General features: G+C 38.9%; 1 protein-coding gene and 1 long non-coding RNA gene across 3 annotated transcripts in view; one reads left to right on the top strand and one right to left on the bottom strand.

The window, feature by feature from the left end:
- LOC103883158 overlaps positions 1-19,672 on the bottom strand; it is a 33,735-nt gene that overhangs the window by 1,649 nt on the left and 12,414 nt on the right. The window contains exons 3-5 of one of the 2 annotated variants that reach the window (XR_645284.4): positions 9,822-9,896; positions 3,148-3,312; positions 1,589-1,750 (exon numbers count right to left, since the gene is read on the bottom strand). This is a non-coding gene — a long non-coding RNA (uncharacterized LOC103883158). The remainder of the gene's footprint in view (positions 1-1,588; positions 1,751-3,147; positions 3,313-9,821; positions 9,897-19,672) is intronic. The other variant, XR_001901118.3, reaches the window with a different exon arrangement.
- The window catches only part of LAMB4 (laminin subunit beta 4), a 110,643-nt gene that overhangs the window by 1,592 nt on the left and 89,379 nt on the right, over positions 1-19,672 (top strand). Inside the window, exons 2-5 of the mRNA XM_021936169.2 lie at positions 481-587; positions 7,328-7,394; positions 13,896-14,053; positions 18,128-18,263. Coding sequence (XP_021791861.2) covers positions 7,361-7,394; positions 13,896-14,053; positions 18,128-18,263 — 328 coding nt within the window. The 5' untranslated portion in view covers positions 481-587; positions 7,328-7,360. The remainder of the gene's footprint in view (positions 1-480; positions 588-7,327; positions 7,395-13,895; positions 14,054-18,127; positions 18,264-19,672) is intronic.

Consider the following 19,672-nt stretch of genomic DNA (forward strand, 5'->3'; position numbering starts at 1 on the left):
CAAACCTGCTGTTCCCACAATGGTTAGTTGTACTTGCCAAATCACAAGGTAAAGAGAAATCTACGAGCCATTTAAGATGATCTTGAGCCAGTTAGGACTGGTCAGAGCCTTGAGAACCCAACTGAAACTATTCCACCTGGTCCCCCTGAAAGTAGATTGGGATGGAGTCAGGGGTCTCACATTCCTGAGAAACAAACCCATCTAATTCCGCACATTTTATAGCTGGTAAGTATCAAGCTGTCTGAAAATGACTGCTAAAATATGAACCAGAAAAAAATAATAAAACAGGGAACAAAATGTCTGTGCATTATTCCTGGCTATCAAAATTGTTTTAGAGAAAACAAGAAAAATATTTGCTGTAAAACTAAGCTCTAGTTCCCTCTATGTGTGTGTGTGTTTAAGTGAAAACTTAAGTGACTTCACAAATCACTTTTGACAGGTGTTGGAATACCTCTCATCTTTTTTTTTTCCTACTTTTAGGTGCCTTGGGGAGAATGTTTTCTACATAAACTGGCTCTAACTTTCAGGTGTGTCTTCACATGCCCCGTTTGCTGCCTGCGCCTCTCCACAAAGACTACCAAATCCTGGTAAGTCTTGCCTGCTCTCTCACTAGCAAATTGGCATTTTTATGGATTAAATGAAGGTATTAGAATTTAGGGGGGTAAGTGAAATTGGCATAAAGTAAGAAATGGAGCATATTAGCACATAGAATACTATTACTTTTACAGAATGATAATCCAATGACACTTACATAAAGATTATTGCAACATAAAACAGTATCCAATGGGAAAATTGATGTTAGTGCATTGTGATACGAAGCCAACAACTTGAGCCTTACTGTACCTTGAAGGAAGCTTCAAATGATATAGTGTTGAAATGTACAACTATATTGTTTTCAGTGAATCTTTGTTTTTGTTATGGTTATAAAACTTATGACAACTTATAAAAGTTTTAAATGCATTAGAACTACCCATATTTTCAAAATATTTTGTTAATGTTCTAGATATGTGTAAATATTGTTTTAAGAAATGTCTGCTATAACTAAAAGAAACAAACTTGGCCGGGCATGGTGGCTCATGCCTGTAATCCCAGCACTCTGGGAGGCCGAGGCAGGCAGATTGAGCTCAGGAGTTCAAGACCAGCCTGAGCAATATGGCGAAACTCCATCTCTACAAAACTTATACAGCCGTAGTGGCACATGCCTGTAATCCCAGCTACTCAGGAGGTTGAGGTGGAAGGACCTCTTAAGCATAAGAGGCTGAGGTTGCAGTGAACCAAGACTGTGCCACTGTATGACAGCCTGGGTGACAGAGCGAGACTGTCTCAAAAAAAAAAAAAGTAAACTTTATAGTTCTGTATTCTGCATTCCTCACTATGAAATTTAGGCAAAACAGTTGAAATATTTAATGAGTCCTGACCTAACATGAAAAAAAGACAAAGGAATGTTAAATATAAGATTTCTGAGAACTGTCATTTTAAATATAGACCATTATTTGTGTGCCAGAAAAAGTCTTAAGGACTAATATAAATGTATTTATAATTATCTTCTGTGTTATAAATTACTGTACAATTTGCAGAAGAAACGCACTGTAGTAGAAACGAGCAGAATGCATGTCTTTCCTGCAGAGAGGTTCTTATCAAACATGATCCACCTGTGGGCCTAGGAGCTGGCCAACTGGGCACCACCTGCCCCTTTTCTCTTTATCGGTCTCATCCAAATTGTTTTGACAAAAACGTCACTCTTTGCAGCCTTTAAGTGAGAGCAGATGAGGCAAATATAAGTGAATGGTCAGTAAATTAAATCAATTAGCAATGCCAGAAAGTTGTCAGTCTAATATATTTCAGTATTTATTGCAACATTTAATACACTTTAAGAGCAGTGTCATCTAGCAGTATTCATTAAACAGTTACCAAAATGTACCCAGTGCCTTTGGAAATACGTTTGTACATATCTCATCCAAAGGAGGGATAATATTTTGTTATTAGTCCCGAGCACTTTTACATATATTACTAAAACTCACTGATGAATTTAACAAGAAAAAAGTGTCATGTAGCCCCTGAGAGGCTTCACAATGTCAGCTCTGGTAAACCAACCTGAAAAGCAGTACCAATTAAACTTATAGTTCAGAAAATGTGGGAACCTCATTTTCTGAAATTGTGCTATATGTGCAGCTGTGGGTTTTATAATGACTGGATAGGTGATTTCAGATAACAGAACTTCTAGAAGTTGCCAGATTCATAATACTTATCTAGTTGGCAGCTTAGCTCTCCTAAAATGGGAAATAGAAAATGGGGAGGAAGACTAGAGGTGAGAGATTTGGGGAAATAAGGATTGAAATGATAAGGCCCATAGCTAAGGGCACTGAAGCCACTGAGAAAGTTTCTCAAGCTTAGCACTGTTAATTAAGCACTGATGCTTAATTCTGTGTTGTAGGGCCCAGGACCGTCCCGTGCATTGTAGAATATTTACTTAGCAGCATCCCTGCCTCTACACACTCAATGCCAGTAGCATCTGTCGTGCCAGAACCCTATTGACTTTAGTAGGGATGGCACCATGTTTGAGAGGCCAAAGGGACTTGGAGCCAGTGAACAAGACATAGAGTTTATTGAAGGGAACTTATATACAGGGCAGACCCATGGCTGTATGTAAGGCTGGACTGGAGAACCGCTCCTGCTTGTAAAAAACATGCAGTTCATACAGCATTTTCACTGAGCACCCTCCCTCTAACAACCTCCCCCTGGCAACCTTTGTTTACACCAGAACAAAGGGCCTCGATCCCCTGTATCGCTTGCTGGCCTGTTCCATGGAATGGGCCAGGGGTTCAGATGTTCTTGATAAGGAATGAATCTTCAGGTTGGCTACTCCCGGATTCTGTAGCTTGGAACTCCAAACACACATTCCTTTTAGACCACAGGTCATTCTCAGGGTCTGCTTAAGTTATTGCTCTCAGGTGTGTCTGCCATGCAGCATCTTCCTCTCATTATGACAGCTAAAAATGTCTGCAAACATTGCCGAATGTCCTGTACTCACCCCAGTATGGCAGCCGGCAGTGTCTTACTACTGAGGAGCCGTCAGTCTGTGTAGTGCAAAGACTTGGGAGTTGCTTAGGGCGGTGGTTCTCAAACTTGAGTGTTCATCAGACTCACCTGGAGGGCACGTGGCAGCATGCTGAGCCCCATCCCAGAGTCTGTGAATCAGTAGGTCCCTGGCTGGGCCCTGATCATTGGCATTTCCACGTGATGTTGATGCTGCTCATCTGGTAGGGTGACCAACTGTGTAGGTTTGCCTGGGACTGAGGGAAATTGCAGAACCTGGGGATTTGCAATGAGAAAATCAGAACAGTCCCGGGCAAACCAGGATGAATTGGTAATCTTATTAAGTCCATGGACTACACTTGGAGAACCACTGTTTTAGGAGATAAGGTCAAATGGGCTTGATGAGGAGAATTTAGATTTGAAGGGTGAGAAAAAGAGGAATCGAAGGTAACCCTCAAGTTTCTAGTCTGAGACCGTTGGTCCATGGTTATGCAGTGGGTCTCCAATTTTGCTGCCTATTGGAATCACCTGGAATCTTTAAAAATCTGATGCCGGGACCTTACCCCCAGATACTGTGGTGTAGTTGGTATGGAATGTGACCTGTGAAGCAGGATTAAAAAAAATAAAAATTAAAAAAAAAAACCCTGGTGATTTTAATGTGCAGTAAATTTTGGAAAGCACTGGGTTATGCCTTTCTCTTAGAAGGGAATCCAGGAGCAGAGCAAGAGTGAGGGGCAAATTAATCAGTTTCAGGTGTTGGCAAGCCATCAGTGGTTCTCAACCCTGGCTACAATCTCAGAATCCCCTAGGGAGAATTTTATACACATTGACACCTGGATCCCTCCCCAGAGATTCTTACTTAATTAGTCTGAGTTAGGCCTGAGCATTGGTGTCTTAAAATCTTCTCAGGTACATATTATGATATATTATTCAGTCTCAAAAAAAGGAAAGAAATTCTGACACATACTACAACATGGATGAACCTTTAAGACATTATGCTAAGTGAAATAGGCCAGTCACAGAAAAGACAAATTTAGTACAATTCTACATATATTAGATACTTAAGTAGTCAAATCCATAGAGACAGAAAGTACAATGGTGGCTGCAGGGGTTGGAGGAGACATGAAGACTTCTTGTTTGATGGATACAAAGTTTCAGCTTTGCAAGATGAAAAGTGTTCTGGAGATTGGTTGCATACAATGTAAATGTAATTAACACTACTGAACTGTACAGGTAAAAATGATTAAGATGGTCAATTTTATGTAAGTGTATTTCTACCACAATTAAAAATAAATATTTCAAAAAGGAAGTCATTAAAAATATCTTCTCAAGTGATTCTCAGTTGCATCCAGGGCTGTGGCCTGCTGATCTAATGGAATTATTGGCAAGCTGTGTGATTCTGTCATTTATGGCTTCACATAGCAACTGTGATCATCCTTAACCAATTATCAATAAGGGAATGATATCTCTTCTAGTTCAATTTGGGATCTGCTTCTGACTCCTCCTCCTCTTTTGGGGCAGGTCATTTTTAAACCTGGCTGATGTACATTCGGAAGTCCAGTAGTCTTTGTACCGTGACCTTTATTGTTGCTTGAAGATAATTCCCATATGGACTGAAGAAATTTTCAGCAGTTCATTTTTATCATGGAAATATGGTGAACTGTGATATTAAGGAAGCTTTATTCCCCAAATGCTCTGCAAAAGTTCCACTTGTTCTTTTACTCCTGCACTCAGCATTACAGTTCCACCTCCTTTCTTTCTAAATCTGAGTCCTGGGAATTCTGCACTCTGCCTCACTCCCACCTGTCCAATGTAGGAAGAGATTAGCCCGTGATTAGTAGCTTGAAACAGTCTTCTGCTTTGAACTCTGCCCTGTGAATAGGTTCTCCATTGGAGAGAAGCAGGAATGCCATGATATATCCTATGTAGCACTTTACCCTAGCAACTCAGAGCCTAGATCATTATGAGCCCTGAATCATAGGCTATTCACAGAGATTGTCATCTCACTGACTTCCATTTATTTGGTTATAGAGAATCATGTTTTCAAACTTTGCTAATAGTGCCCATTCTTATTAAATAAATGACCATGATGCCAATCATTTTGCATTTCCGGACAGAATGAAGCACACAGGCAGTTCTAAATAAAGGTCAGCATCAGGATTAGAGATTTCATTTTTCAAAAGTGTATCTAGGCGGCTGACCAGAAGCCAAACTCCTGACTTGCCTGTGAGAAAAAAGCAATAAGAAAGTACCACCTAGAAAAAGTGCCTGTACAAGTTCAGGTGGCCTATGCAGAATGGACCTTCCTAACAGCTGCAACCTGGATTCTCCTATAGGTCTTCACAAGGTTTTGTGTGAGGCCATTAGCCCAAGACTGCAGACTTTTCTAACAGGTAGAGCTCATTCTGATGGAGCTACTATGGGATGACTGTTTCTCAGTGAGTCACTTTCTGGCATTGGACTTCCAAAGTGAAGCCTAGGCTTCATAAAAGCCTGAATCACAGAATGGAATATTGGCTAATATTAGGCATTGCAAAACACCCTAAAAAGACTTCATAGGGAGGCTGACATTTGGGCTTAGGAGGGTGGCATTCAAGGCAAAGGAAACAGCATGAGAAGAAGGTTCAGAAAACAGAAACCGGAGTGCTAACGCTGGAGCGCAGGGACTGTGCACGTGCAGGGACTGGGAATATGGGAGTAGGAGGATGAAGGATTCACCAGGAAAAGCCTTGAAGGTGGAATGTGAAAAAAATAGTCTCACTTGAAAATACATGAAAGAAGTTTTATATTTCCTCCTATTCAAATAAATTATAATGAGGCTTTTTTGCTTTTTAAAATGACAAATATTTAAAAATAATATTCCATGTTGGTAAGGGCTCATGTTAGCAGTTTTCACAGGCTGGTTGTAAGAGTGTAAATTGGGACAAAGTTTCTGCATGGTAGTTTGACAGTGACATCAAAAGCTTTATATACACATATACATGTAGTATGTATATGTGTATATATGCGTGTGTGTGTGTATATATATATACAATCTTTGTATATACATGTGGTTATATACACACACACACATATACTCTTTGGCTCATTATTTCTTCTCCATTTACTATATCCTAGTGAATAATTAAGGCTATAAACAAAGATTTAGCAGAAATATTTATAATAGGAAAATAGGGAAAACCAAGTACACATCAACCAATAGAGAATTCATTAAATCAATTCTAGTTTCTACATTCAGAGTAATACTATGCAGTAATTAAAAATACTGGTGTCCATCTTACAACATAGTGAGATTCCATCTCTACAAAAAGTAAAAATTAGCTGGGTATGCTGGCACATGCCTATAGTCTCTACTACTGGGGAGGCTGAGGCGGGAGAATCAGCTTGGGTCTAGGAGGCCGAGGCTGCAGTAGGCCACCATTGCATCACTGCACTCCAGCCTGGGCAACAGAGTGAGACACTGTCCAAAAAAAAAAAAAAATTATAAACTTCACCTTCTTTTCTCCTGACCCACTGAAGTGCATATATATTCCACTCTGGATCAGAACTCTCTTTAATGGTAACTTGGGGATGGAGGGAGACCTCTCTCTCAAGGGCCATGGCCAAATCTACAACGAAGAAAATCATAAGTTTGCTTTATAGGAGACTCCAGGTGATCTTAATCTTGATAAAATATCACTAATTAAAAATGCATTTGTTAGTACAGAAAGATGCCTGGAATGTATTGATTGAAATAAGAAAACAGTGTGATATTATTTTTGAAAATTATTTGTGCAAGGAAAAAGTATGGAAGAAAAGGCCCTTGAGAGAGGGGCCTCCCTCCATCCCGTGTCTTGCTCTGTTGCCCACACTGGAGTGCAGTGGAGCAATCATGGCCCACTGTGGGCGGTATTATAGGGGATATTTTTCTTTATTTTGCCTGTCTGAATATTCTACTTTTTCTATAATGAGTATGTATTAACTGTAATTTTTAGAAGAAAAAGTTTTTAAATAAGAACGGGTAAAAAGTAGGTTAAAATTAAAATATACAAAGGAAATTATATTTGTTTCCTCTTCTTTCCCACAAACAATTGAATTCTGTGATTTCGAAAAATGGCAAAAATTAAGAGCAAACAAATATTTATTTAAATGTTTATGCACTCTTATTTTTTGAGGAACTGGACAGTGTGGATATTTCTTATGTCTAAAGCATAAGAACCATTCAATAATTCTGAGTACTTCTACATAACATGTGATGATGGCAATTATTTCTTCTATCAGTAATTGACTTTAACCTTTTTTTTTAACCCAGTAGAATTGAACTTAATCATCTCCTGACAAAAGAATGCAATTTCAACTGACCCTTTTTTTGCACCTTGGTGAGTATTCGTTGTCAAAATCTATTTTCTGCTTGTATTTTCCTAAAATAAAGTGGAAATAGTTTTTAAACATTTCAATTCTTTCTTCTATAGTGCTGTATACTTGTGTAGCTATTCTGTTGTTGTGTAACTGTGTCAAGCAACTGAAAAATTCCACTCCAACATGTTTAGTATTCACATATTGCTATTTCTGTCACTTTTTAATGGAATGTTATCTTCAGATAAGTAAAGTAAAATATTAAAGAACAGAGAATAGTTTCAGAGTCTTAATTTACAAATACAATGCGTCTAATTTTTTTAATAGCTATGCTTTCAGTGTAACACTTGTCCCAGCAATGAGGTCTTGTGAAGAAGTTACAGGCAAAATTCCCTCTTCTAAGTAAGCAGCAGTTCTAAGCTAAAAGGCAAAATTCTCCATGCTCCTGCTATCTTTAATAAGCTGAGAATAATTTGCATTAATCATATAGAAGATGTTTCCAGCAATTACTCTCTTTGATCTGACTTTTCTACATCGAAAACAGGCCTGCCTTTGATTACTGAGTACTAACTAACTTGCTTAGAATCTTCACTTCAAAGATTGACGCTGAATTTCTTCATGACAGCAAACCTTCAGAATCTCACCTTTTTTTTTTCTTTGCAATTTTCCAACCCTGAGGTAATTTTCCAGTTAGATTTGCTGGTAATGGTCCAGATGGTAAGCACTCATTTGTTCTGTGTTGAAAATCCCCTTGGAGAGGTGAGCCACACCCCAGTGGGAACAGAAACGTGTCATTCATCTGGAACCCTCAGTTTATCCTCCACATCCCAGGACTGGGAGGTTTAGATCTGGTCTCATTCAGAAAAAGTTATTTTAACCTGCACTTGCCTTACATGTTCTCTTTGAAACTCTTTGAAACTAAACCAATATCCAAAATTAGAAGGGACCGCTGAGGATCACTCTACCTTCTCCCCATCCTTTATATAGAATACCTTACTCGCGTCTTGCAAAAGTTCTAAACCAATCCACAGTTGCTAAGAGAGCCTTCTTCAATTAGGGGACTCCTCTCTCTGGAGAAGGAATTTTCTAAACTAAATTAGCTTGGGCAGAAAAGGCCTCACTGCAATAAATCGTACATTTCTAAATGTAAGCTTGCCCTGACCTAAACCAAATCTCTAGAGTTGCCTGTGGTCAAACTCCCAACCAGGTTAGCCTCATATCATCAGCTTGGGAATTTTTCCATTGACAGTTTGAACATAACACTTATATAAATGCTGCAGCATATTTAAACACTTAGTTTTGCCTTCTGACTGAGCAATATAAGAAGTAATCATAAAAAGTGCACTGCCCCATAGGTTTTAGGAACTTCATGCAAAGTGCAAACCTTATCTACATGCATTCTTTTTTTTTTTTTCTTAAGACGGAGTTTCATTCTTGTCGCCCAGGCTGGAGTGCAATGGTACGATCTCAGCTCACTACAACCTCCACCTCCCAGGTTCAAGCAATTCTCCTGCCTCAGCCTCCCGAGTAGCTGGGATTACAGGTGCCCCCACCATGCCCAGCTAATTTTTTTGTATTTTTAGTAGAGACAGGGTTTCACCATGTTGACCAGGCTGGTCTTGAACTCCTGACCTCAGGTGATCCACCCATCTTGGCCTCCCAAATTGCTGGGATTACAGGTGTGAGCCACCATGCCCGGCCACATTCTTGGTATTTTTTCTCACCCATTATGATCTGCGTGAGCATATAAACGTGTGTTTACATCCTCTAAAGCTCTGATGTGAAATCTAAAGTGTAAGAAAGCATCTCATGTATTTGAGAAAATTATGACAACATGCAGAAATACTAGAGAAATTATACAGTAACAGTAATTTCTATAAAACAATTCTTTACAGAAAATTTACTGTATATTTTCCTTAAATGACCAGATCTCCTAAATTCATTTTGGAATTTCATAACATTCATAAAATTCATAACATTCTATCTTCAGGTTCTAGCTTCAGATTGTGTCATTTTTTAGGAATGTGTTGATTGTCAGAAGACATAAACATGTTTATTTTCTGAATTAATTCCAACACGTTGCTAATGTGATTTGGCATTCGGAAACTTCATCCCAGGAAGGATATTGCTTAGTCTATGTTCAGGCATGAAACTTTAACTATTTACATTTCTAGTCACTTTTTGCCAAATATTTTAGACAAGAAGTTCATATTTGCACTTACAATATTATAGGAATAATAGCTCAATTTCCCTAAGTCCTGGAATATATTTTCTGAAAAAAATTTCTGTTGTAAACAAGTTTGGCCAAGTCAGGTTATAAAAACATGTTAAATCTCTAAGGCAACAATTCCAATTTTAAAAAAATCCAGGATGGAACTTGTCTAAAAGAATAAATCCCTGGAAGGGAAGTCTTCTTTTATTCACATGTAACATCAATGGAAATGTTATACCTGATCTTGTCTTTAAAAATCTTTGGTCTATTGGAGTCCAAACTTCTGAATAGCTATTTATCCTAGATACCAATTCTGGAAAAAAAAAAAAAAAAACACATGAATGTGGGTTGCTGGGTAAATGAAAGTCCACATTAACCATTTATTATACCACAAAACAGCAAGTGTCTGATGGAGCTAGCTTTCTTCACATAGCTGTCTCAGAGAAAGGAAAGAAATATGCTTTTGCTTTAGAATAATAATCTTTATATTGAGATTGAGAATAGAAAATTTCCTGTTCAAAGTGTCATTTAGTAACTTGTGTGGGTGGAGACACTATAATATTCTTAGCTGTAGAACTTATGATCCCTGTATGTTTTATGCCTAATAATACAAAATGACCAGATTAATAGTTCATGTGAATAATGTGTAAGAGAAATAACACGGGTTTTTCAATAACCGTAGAGGCTATATTGGAGGTCAAACTGAAGGAAAGAAAGCCATTAAATGTAAAACAAGTTCATGAAAGATGATTATATTTTTTAAATGGAGAAAACTGAGAAGAAACCAAGCTGATTTCACTGTATGGTTATTATTTTTTATTATAGACCCATCCCTGTCACTCCTGTCTACTGAAATAAGACTTGGCATAAATTTTCATATCTCAAGGATAAAGTGTATAAGAGCAGCTAGAACATGTCACGTGTATATTTTGAGTCTGGGATTTGCTTGGTTTACCATCCAAAGGCTGATGGATGTTGGGAATTGTTTGTCTCCTTTACTTTTTATTTTGAAATAATTGTAAGATCACACACAGCTTTAAGAAATAACACAGAGGGAGACCATATACCCTTCACCCAATTTCTCTCAGTCATAGCATCTTATATAACTATAGCACAATATCACAACCAGGAAATCAACACTGATGTCGTTCACAGGCCTTTCAGATTTCACCAGTTATACATGTACTCATGTGTGCGTGTATTTGAGTCTATGCCATTTTATCACCATATAGATGTATGTGCCCATCACCACAGTCAAGATACAGAACAGTTCTACCACCTCAAGGATCCCTAGCACTACCCTTTTATAGCCACATCCACCTCCCTCCCTCCCTGCCTTCCTAACCACTGACAACCACTAATCTGTTCTCTATCTCTATAATTTTGTCATTTAGTAATGTGATACAAATAGAATTATGCAGTATATAACCTTTTTTCACTCTGCACAGTTCCTTTGAGATCCATCCAAGTTGTTGCTTGTATCAATGGTTCACTACTTTTTTTTGCTAGGTTCCATGGTACAGATGTACCACATTTGGTTTAACCTTTCACCCAATGAAGGACATTGGGTGTTTTCCAGTTTTTTATTATTACAGATAAAGATGCTGTGGACATTTGCGTAGGGTTTTTGTGTGAACATAAGTTGTAATTTCTCTGGGATAAATACTCAAGAGTTCCCTTGCTGAGTTGCATGATTAGCACCTGCTTAGTTCTGTAAGAAATTACCATACTCTCCCTGGGAGTGCCTATACCATTCTTCATTCCCACCAGCACGTATGCGTGATCTTCACATCCTTTCTAGCATCTGGTGTTATCACTATTTTTATCTTTGCTATTCTGATCTGTGTGTAGTGATATCTCATTGTGGTTTGATTTGCATTTCCCCAGTGGTTAATGATGTTGAACCTCTTTTCATGTGTTTATTTGCCATCTGTGTATCTTCTTCACTGAAGTATTGTGTTCATGTCGCTTGCCATTTGCTCATTTGATTGGTTTTTTAATGTCAAGTTTTGAAAGCTCTTATTGCAAGCACAAGAGCTTTGTTGGATATGTGGTTTGCAAGTATGTTCTCTTTCTCCATAGTTTACCTTTTCACTTCTTCACAAGGTCTTTCTCAGAGCAAAAGTTTTTAATTTTGACACGGTCCAATTTTCTAAATTCTCCTTTTATGGGCCATGGGTTTTTTTTGGCCATCCTAAAAATCATTCATCTAGCCCTAAATGCCAGATTTTCTCCTATGTTTTATATGAGTTTCATAGCTCTATAGTTTCACATTTTACACTTAAGTCTATGGTCAATTTTTAATTAATATTATAAAGTGTGAGGTTTTGCTTGCAGTTCATTTTTTCTTTTTCTTTTTTTTTTTGGCTGTGGATCCAATTGCTCCAGCACTATTTATTTAAAAGGCTGTTCTTCCTCCATTGAGTTGCATTTGCACCTCAAAAATCAGTGGGACATATTTATGTTGGTCTATTTCCGGGTTCTCCATTCTGTTCCATTGATCTAGGTGTCTATTCATCTGCCAAAATTGCAGTCTCTTCTTTATTGTAGCTATATAGTAAGCCTTCATATTGGATAGAGCTATTCCTTCACCCTTATTTTCCTTTTTCAAACGTTTTAGCCATTCTAGGTCCTCTGCCCTTCCATCTAGAGGCTATTTTACGGCCACAAAATTATCACTATCAGTTTGAATTGCAATAAAGAGAAAACTAGTGCTTAGATTTGGCCTCCAGAATCAAACAGGATTCTAATGCTTTAATTGAATTAACAATAAAGTGATATTGTCCTCTTCACATATAGTTTTTAAAGAACAAATAAAACTATTTCTGTAAGTGTCAGAGGCATGTGAACCAGAACAACTCCATCTTGAATAGGAGTTGGGTAAAATGAGGCTGAAACCTACTGGGCTGCTGCATTCCCAGACGGTTAAGGCATTCTAAGTCATAGTATGAGATAGGAGGTCAACACAAGATACAGGTCATAGAGACCTTGCTGGTAAAACAGGTTGCAGTAGAGAAGCCGGCCAAAAGCCAAGATGGCCACGACAGTGACCTCTGGTTGTCCTCACTACTACACTCCCATCAGTGCCATGACAGTTTACAAATGCCATGGCAACGTCAGGAAGTTACCATATATGGTCTAAAAGGGGAAGATATGAGTAATCCACCCCTTGTTTAGAATATCATCAAGAAATAACTGTAAAAATGGGCAACCAGCAGCCCTCAGGGCTGCTGTGTCTATGGAGTAGCCATTCTCTTATTCCTTTACTTTCCTAATAAACTTGCTTTCACTTTACTGTATGGACTCACCCTGAATTCTTTCTTGCATGAGGTCCAAGAACCCTCACTTGGGGTCTGGGTCAGGACCTCTTTCCTGTAACATAAGTGGCTACCCACAAAATACAGTAGACGCTCATTGTATACATGTTTAACTTTGTGTGTTAACTTTAGATCTTAACCCCCAGTAAGATTCCACTTTGTTTTATTCAATCTTCCCAACAATTAACAAATCCATTAATAAATTATTGCTTACCAAAGTGTATTAGATAACATGATGGAACAAACCCTGCAGGAAAGAAATATTTCAGATGACCCTACTTGCCACTCATGCCCGTATAGACGTTTAACAGTTATCTTAACTCGGAATGATTGGAATGCTTGCTCATCTGCACGTAGAGTTTCCTTTGTTTTCTTCTTTATCTAACTTGATAGTTCTCAAACGTTATGTTAGGATTTGTCTACACAAAACCATGTATACTGTACTATATAGGTAACTTACGAAATTTTCCAGAATAATTTGATTATATGGATTTATAACTTAATTCCTGAGATTTAACTTTAAATTCAATCTCTAAGTAAGATATGTGGACCTTCCTACTTCCAAAATGATAGGATTGTTTTGGTGTTGCTTTTGAGATAGGGTCTTGCTCTGTCACTCAGGCTTGATTGTCCATTGTAAATAAGAGAGGGATACAGAATGCAGTATCTTTCAAGTGTATTGTTCTCGGCATCTATTTTTGATGGAGAATCCTGCTGATACAGAGCTCAGTTCAACACATTTTAGAAGTATTTATCTTTAATCCAAATCTGTATTTTGGAATACAGATTTCAAAAGACTCTAAGAGTTATTACACCTCATGCACCCAGCAAGCAAAGTAGGGACCATTTATCATCTATTAATAAACTTAAAAGTCTGTTACATCTTTGACCAATGTTAAATAAATATGTAACTCTCCCCCTTAACTAGTCATTTCTGCAGGCCCTGTGCTATCCTTAGACTGCATTCCTTGTAAGATATTTCTGTTGTGTTCAAGGGTGGCTCATTTACTCAAAAGCTCAAGATGACTGCAACAGGGGTGCCTGTCATCCCACCACCGGCGATCTCCTGGTGGGCAGGAACACACAGCTTACGGCTTCTTCTACCTGTGGGCTGAGCAGAGCCCAGAAATACTGCATCCTCAGTTACCTGGAGGTAGGTTGTTCATTTGCTGGGACATTATTTAATCAATGATGTAGATTTTTCCAGGTACACCTGGGGCTACTCAGACATTAAAGGAGACAACATTCCTTTCTAAACAATAGAGACACTGGTGCAGTTGTCCCTCGGTATCCACAGGGCATTGGTGCCAGGACCCTTTCCCCCAACACCGAAATCCATGGATGCTCAAGTCCCTGATCTAAAATGGCATAGTATTTACATGTAACCTACGTATATCCTCCCATGTACTTTAAATAATCTCTAGATTATTTGCAATACCTAATATAATGTAAATTTTATGAAAATAATTATTACACTACATGTTAAAATCTATGTTCTTTTTATTGTTATATTGTTATTTATCTTATTTTTATTCATTAGGGACAGGGGTCTCACTCTGTTGCCCAGGCTGGAGTATACCTCAGCCTCTGAAGTAGTTAAAAATACAGGCATGCACCACCACACCTGGCTAATTTTAATTTTGTTTTTTTTAGAGACAGGGTCTCACTATGTTGCCCAGGCTAGTTTTGAACTCCTGGCCTCAAGCAATCTTCCCACCTCAGCCTCCTGAGTTGCTGGGATTACAGGCTAAGCCACTGGGCCTACCCTGTTATTGTTTTATTGTTGATATTTTTTCCCAAATATTTTCAATCCTTGGTTGGTTGAATCCACATATATGGAACCCGCAGATATAGAGAGCCAACGCTCACATAATTCAAAGTCCAGGAAACCTTAACTAATCAAAAATAAAGAAGATCTGCTTAATTTCCATTTCCTGTTACCTTCAGAATGAGACATAAAAGTCTTTTTGGTTAGTCTTTGTAGGGAATTACTATAAAATTTACTGGTCTACTTGGCTACCTTAGCCACTCCCATAGAGCAAACATAATTGACTCATTTAATGAAGTTTGAAGATTCATCAGGGCCTGCTGCCATTATGCTGAACATGAGTCCTCACTGCTCTGCCTTAATTAGAGATGGAGGAGGTGTAGAACTTTGAACTGATTATACACCAACATAATACCACTTGGAAGTTATACTGTCTAAAAATCATAAATTCCCAGTGTGAACATATTTTTATGCCTTCTCCCCTTAAAGACCAACTTTATAAAAGGATCAGTGGCTTTTCAGGTTTCTTTTCCTCTCCATGTACTGGCAACGGAACAAGCATCCAAGGTCATCTGAGTATCATCCCTACCGAAAACCCTGAGGTAATCACGTCCACCCCTTAAATGAGAGGATGTGCAGGAAGGAAGTTGGACATAAGCCTAACGTTAGTGGTCCAGGCTTTTCCATGTATTGTTCATTTAAAGCAACTGTTTAAGTCTCTGGGAAATGCTTTGTATTCAAATTGGTTTCTAGTAAAAGGTGACTATTATAAATAAGTGGAGACAATACTTGGGTGCATATCACTGTTCTAAGTTTGGGAAGTACTTGTGTAAGAAAGCAAATTCTCTGCATGTGCAAGGAAATTACATGGTGGAAGTTCTGCTCAACTCTAGGCCAGGTGACTACTAAGTCCAGATGCTCTGGACAAAGAAGTGGTTCTCAACTCTATTTTTTACATAGGGTCTCACTTTGTTGCCCAGGCTGGCATGCAGTAGCACGATCACAGCTCACTGCAGCCCAACCTCCCAGGCTCAGGTGATCTTCCCACCTCAGCCTCCCAAGTAAGGGAGGCTACTCCACCTACTGGTGGAGTAGGCAAGCACCACCATGCCCTGTTAATTTTTGGTATTTTTATAGAGACCAGTCCCACTATGTTGCCTAAGATGGTCTCCAACTCTTGGGTTCAAGCGATCCGCCTGCCTCAGCCTCCCAAATGCTGGAATTACAGGCATGAGCCACTGCCACTTTCCAATACGAGCACCACCCATCTTGTTCTCCAACCACTGGCATTTACTTACTGTTGCCTGAGCCAACATGCTCTGATGATAATTAGAAATTGGTGTTCTTATATCACAAAATTATACTACCAAAAATAGAAGTAACTCCAGTTGTGGAGGCTTCTTTTGTCTAGAGAATGACAGAAATCTTAAAAAGCTTAGAGCTGGAAAAAACCCTCAAAATATTTCAGGCTGACAAAATGTATTATAGGAGGGGCTATGACCACTAGTCTAGACATACATTCAGCATGGAGGATGATTGTTTCCCATCTGTTACCTAAGAAAGAGCTACCAAACAAAACATTTTGTTCAGAAGCTTCCAGTCAACATTGACCTATTAAGTTATCCAAGATGGAACTCACATTTAGTGGCTACAACTAAGCATTCTCTTAAGTCAACTTCATCAAAGACTATACTTCTAAAATGTTAACCAAAAACTGGCCCACACACCCTGAAGTTAAATATTTTCTCAAGCAATTTCCATAATATTATTGGAAATTATTTGAAGACCATCACTTTTGATAGAATCACAAAGCTTCTACTGGTCACTGGGATGAGCCTGCCCCTATGCAAAATTTATTTAGATCCATTTTGCCTTAATTTTCAAAGGGCATTTTGGCTTTCTTCAGCAATAAGGTCTATAGTGACAAATGATGCTAAGATACAATGATTATACGAATCTCTTGAAGAATTTATTTGTTTTGACAGACGGTAACTGAAATAATCATTAAAATCATCCTGCATTTAATAAATTTTACTGAACATCTACTATGTACCACACACTATTCTAGGCAATGGGGATACAGCAGTAAACAAAACCAAGTCCTTGCCTCATTCAGTTTTGATTCTTATTATGGAGACAGACAATAAACCAACAACTGTATAATATAGCCTCAAGTAGTGATAAGGGCTTAGGAAATATATAAAGTAGGATAAAAAATAGAGAGTGGCAGAGGGCCATGGGGGTGAAAAGATGGTGACATTTTAGATAGAGTAGTCAGGGAATGTTTCTTTGAAATGAAGGTATTTAATCAGAAACCTGAAAGAAGGGAAGGAGCAAGAGATAAGACTAGCTGGGAGGAAGAACAGCTTGAACTCTTCTGACTGTAAGTGCTTAAAAAACAGCAAGAAGCACATGTAGCCAGAGTCAAGGGAGTGAAAAGCCAAGTAGACACAAAGGCAAAGAAGTGGCCCTGGCCAGATCATGTTGGGCCTTGTGAGCCATGGTTAGGACATACAAGTAACGTGCACTGAGTGCCACCAGCTGAGCGCCTATGCTGTTGTAGGCAATTTTCGGCACAGGAGGTTATAATGACCAGCCTCCGCTTCCCAGAAGCTTTGCAAAAGAGCTCCTTCAGAGTTCCCTGAGTATTAGCCAGGAATAACTGCAGGCCACTGACAGTGCTTTGGAAATCCTTGTAGAGCCCCTTAGGAGTTTCAAGTACAGCTGCAAGTAGACGCATTAAATTAAGCAAACTCAAAGGCCAGGCTTTGCGTTGTAACCTTCAAAAATCCATCCTAAGCAGGCCGGGGGTGGTGGCTCACACCTGTAATCCCAGCACTTTGGGAGGCCAAGGCAGGCAGATCACTTGAGGCCAAGAGTTCAACACTCAGCCTGAACAACATGGTGAAACCCTGTCTCTAATAAAAATACAAAAAAATAACCGGGTGTGGTGGTGCATGCCTGTAATCCTAGCTCCTCAAGAGACTGAGGCACGAGAATCTCTTGAACCCAGGAGATTACAACACTGCACTCCAGTCTTAGTGACAGAGTGGGACTCTGTCTCAAAAACAAAAACAAAAACAAAAAAAATCCTAAGCAAAACTAGTTCCAATTCACTAAGACCTTCTAAGAGGTCTATTTCTAATTTTTTATTTCTTAATATTAGTTGTGGCAGTTTAAAATAACTTCCAGGTCCTCTGCCTCTTATATGACAGAAAATGAGTTTTGCATAAATTTACATTTTTATTCCAAATGTATCAATTTCTAAAATTTTAATTCATAGTTTATTGTTGTACTTTGGCACCTATTGATAGGAATTTTGATGTCTTGTTATTTCCTCTGCTTTTTATTTTTAGCCAGTTTGGAAGACAAATATAGTAAGTACAGCTTGCCTTTAATTTAGAAGAACAATAAGTAATTCCAACTCTTATTTTTAATTTTAATGATGGTGTTTTCCAGGGGGAACAAAAATGCTTCATCTGTGACTCTAGATTTCCATATGATCCATACGCCCAACCCAATAGCCACACCATTGAGAATGTCATTGTAAGTTTTGAACCAGACAGAGAAAAGAAATGGTGGCAGTCTGAAAATGGTATGATTTAAGTTTTTTTCCAGTTGTTTATTTCTTCAATATTTTAATATGACATCCTCTTCCTTGTATGGTTTTCATAATGTCACAGCAAAGTATTATATTGGAATGGAACAGTATCCTCCAAGAATATAGAGACCCATACAAGAACACAATTTATTTTCATTTTAACAAGAATACTTTCCTTTACAGGAATATCAAAGTATATTTTAAGCACACAACTCAGAATGTTTCACTCTTTCCATGTGGAAGAAAATATCTCTGCATCCTTCTGTTCTTTGTAAAAAAATAATACGAAGAAGAAAGTTTATGAAGTGTTGGTAAATTAAACCTAATACAAAACACACTGATGTAAACCGAGTGAATAATGCCAGGGGAAGTCTGAGAGTTAGCGCCAAGTGCTTTTTCCTTCAACACACGAAGGGAAAGAGAAAAAGAACATTTTGCTTCTTACTGTAAGCCAAAGTAAAATATCTGAATTGAAAGGATAGCTGGCTACGGACTGAAGTTCTTTCCTTCCTGGCTGTATGCCTTTCTCTCTTTGTGAACAATTGTGATATTGAGCCTACATTGGCACTGACCATCTGGGTTCCTAGATGCTCACTATAAATGTGGACCTGATCAGGGATCCTCATGTCCCACCCCAGCCATGGGCCTCATGTGCCCAAATGTACATCCATCCAAGCCTGACTTTCCTGATGCAGGCTTACCTACTCTTGATGACCCCTCTTTAACACTAGCCTGGAACTCTTCAGTTTTCCTTAACCCGCACAAAACGATTTCATTCACTACATTGATATGTGTTGCCCTTTGGACTATAATTCCTCTATTCTCTACAAATTCCTGAATGTATTTCCTTTAGGAGATTTTAGACCATTAGAAGTGAGTGTGGGAATAATAATAATATATAAGATAGGCCGGGCGCGGTGGCTCAAGCCTGTAATCCCAGCACTTTGGGAGGCCGAGACCGGCGGATCACGAGGTCAGGAGATCGAGACCATCCTGGCGAACACAGTGAAACCCCGTCTCTACTAAAAACTACAAAAAACTAGCCGGGCGAGGTGGCGGGCGCCTGTAGTCCCAGCTACTCGGGAGGCTGAGGCAGGAGAATGGCGTGAACCCGGGAGGCGGAGCTTGCAGTGAGCTGAGATCCGGCCACTGCACTCCAGCCTGGGCAACAGAGCAAGACTCTGTCTCTAAAAAACAAAACACAAGCCAGGTGCAGTGGCTCAAGCCTGTAATCCCAGCACTTTGGGAGGCCAAGACGGGCGGATCACGAGGTCAGGAGATCGAGACCATCCTGGCTAACACGGTGAAACCCCGTCTCTACTAAAAAAATACAAAAAAATAGCCCGGCGAGGTGGTGGGCGCCTGTAGTCCCAGCTACTCGGGAGGCTGAGGCAGGAGAATGG

Source organism: Papio anubis, chromosome 4, assembly GCF_008728515.1.
Source record: "Papio anubis isolate 15944 chromosome 4, Panubis1.0, whole genome shotgun sequence".
Classification (NCBI taxonomy): domain Eukaryota; kingdom Metazoa; phylum Chordata; class Mammalia; order Primates; family Cercopithecidae; genus Papio; species Papio anubis.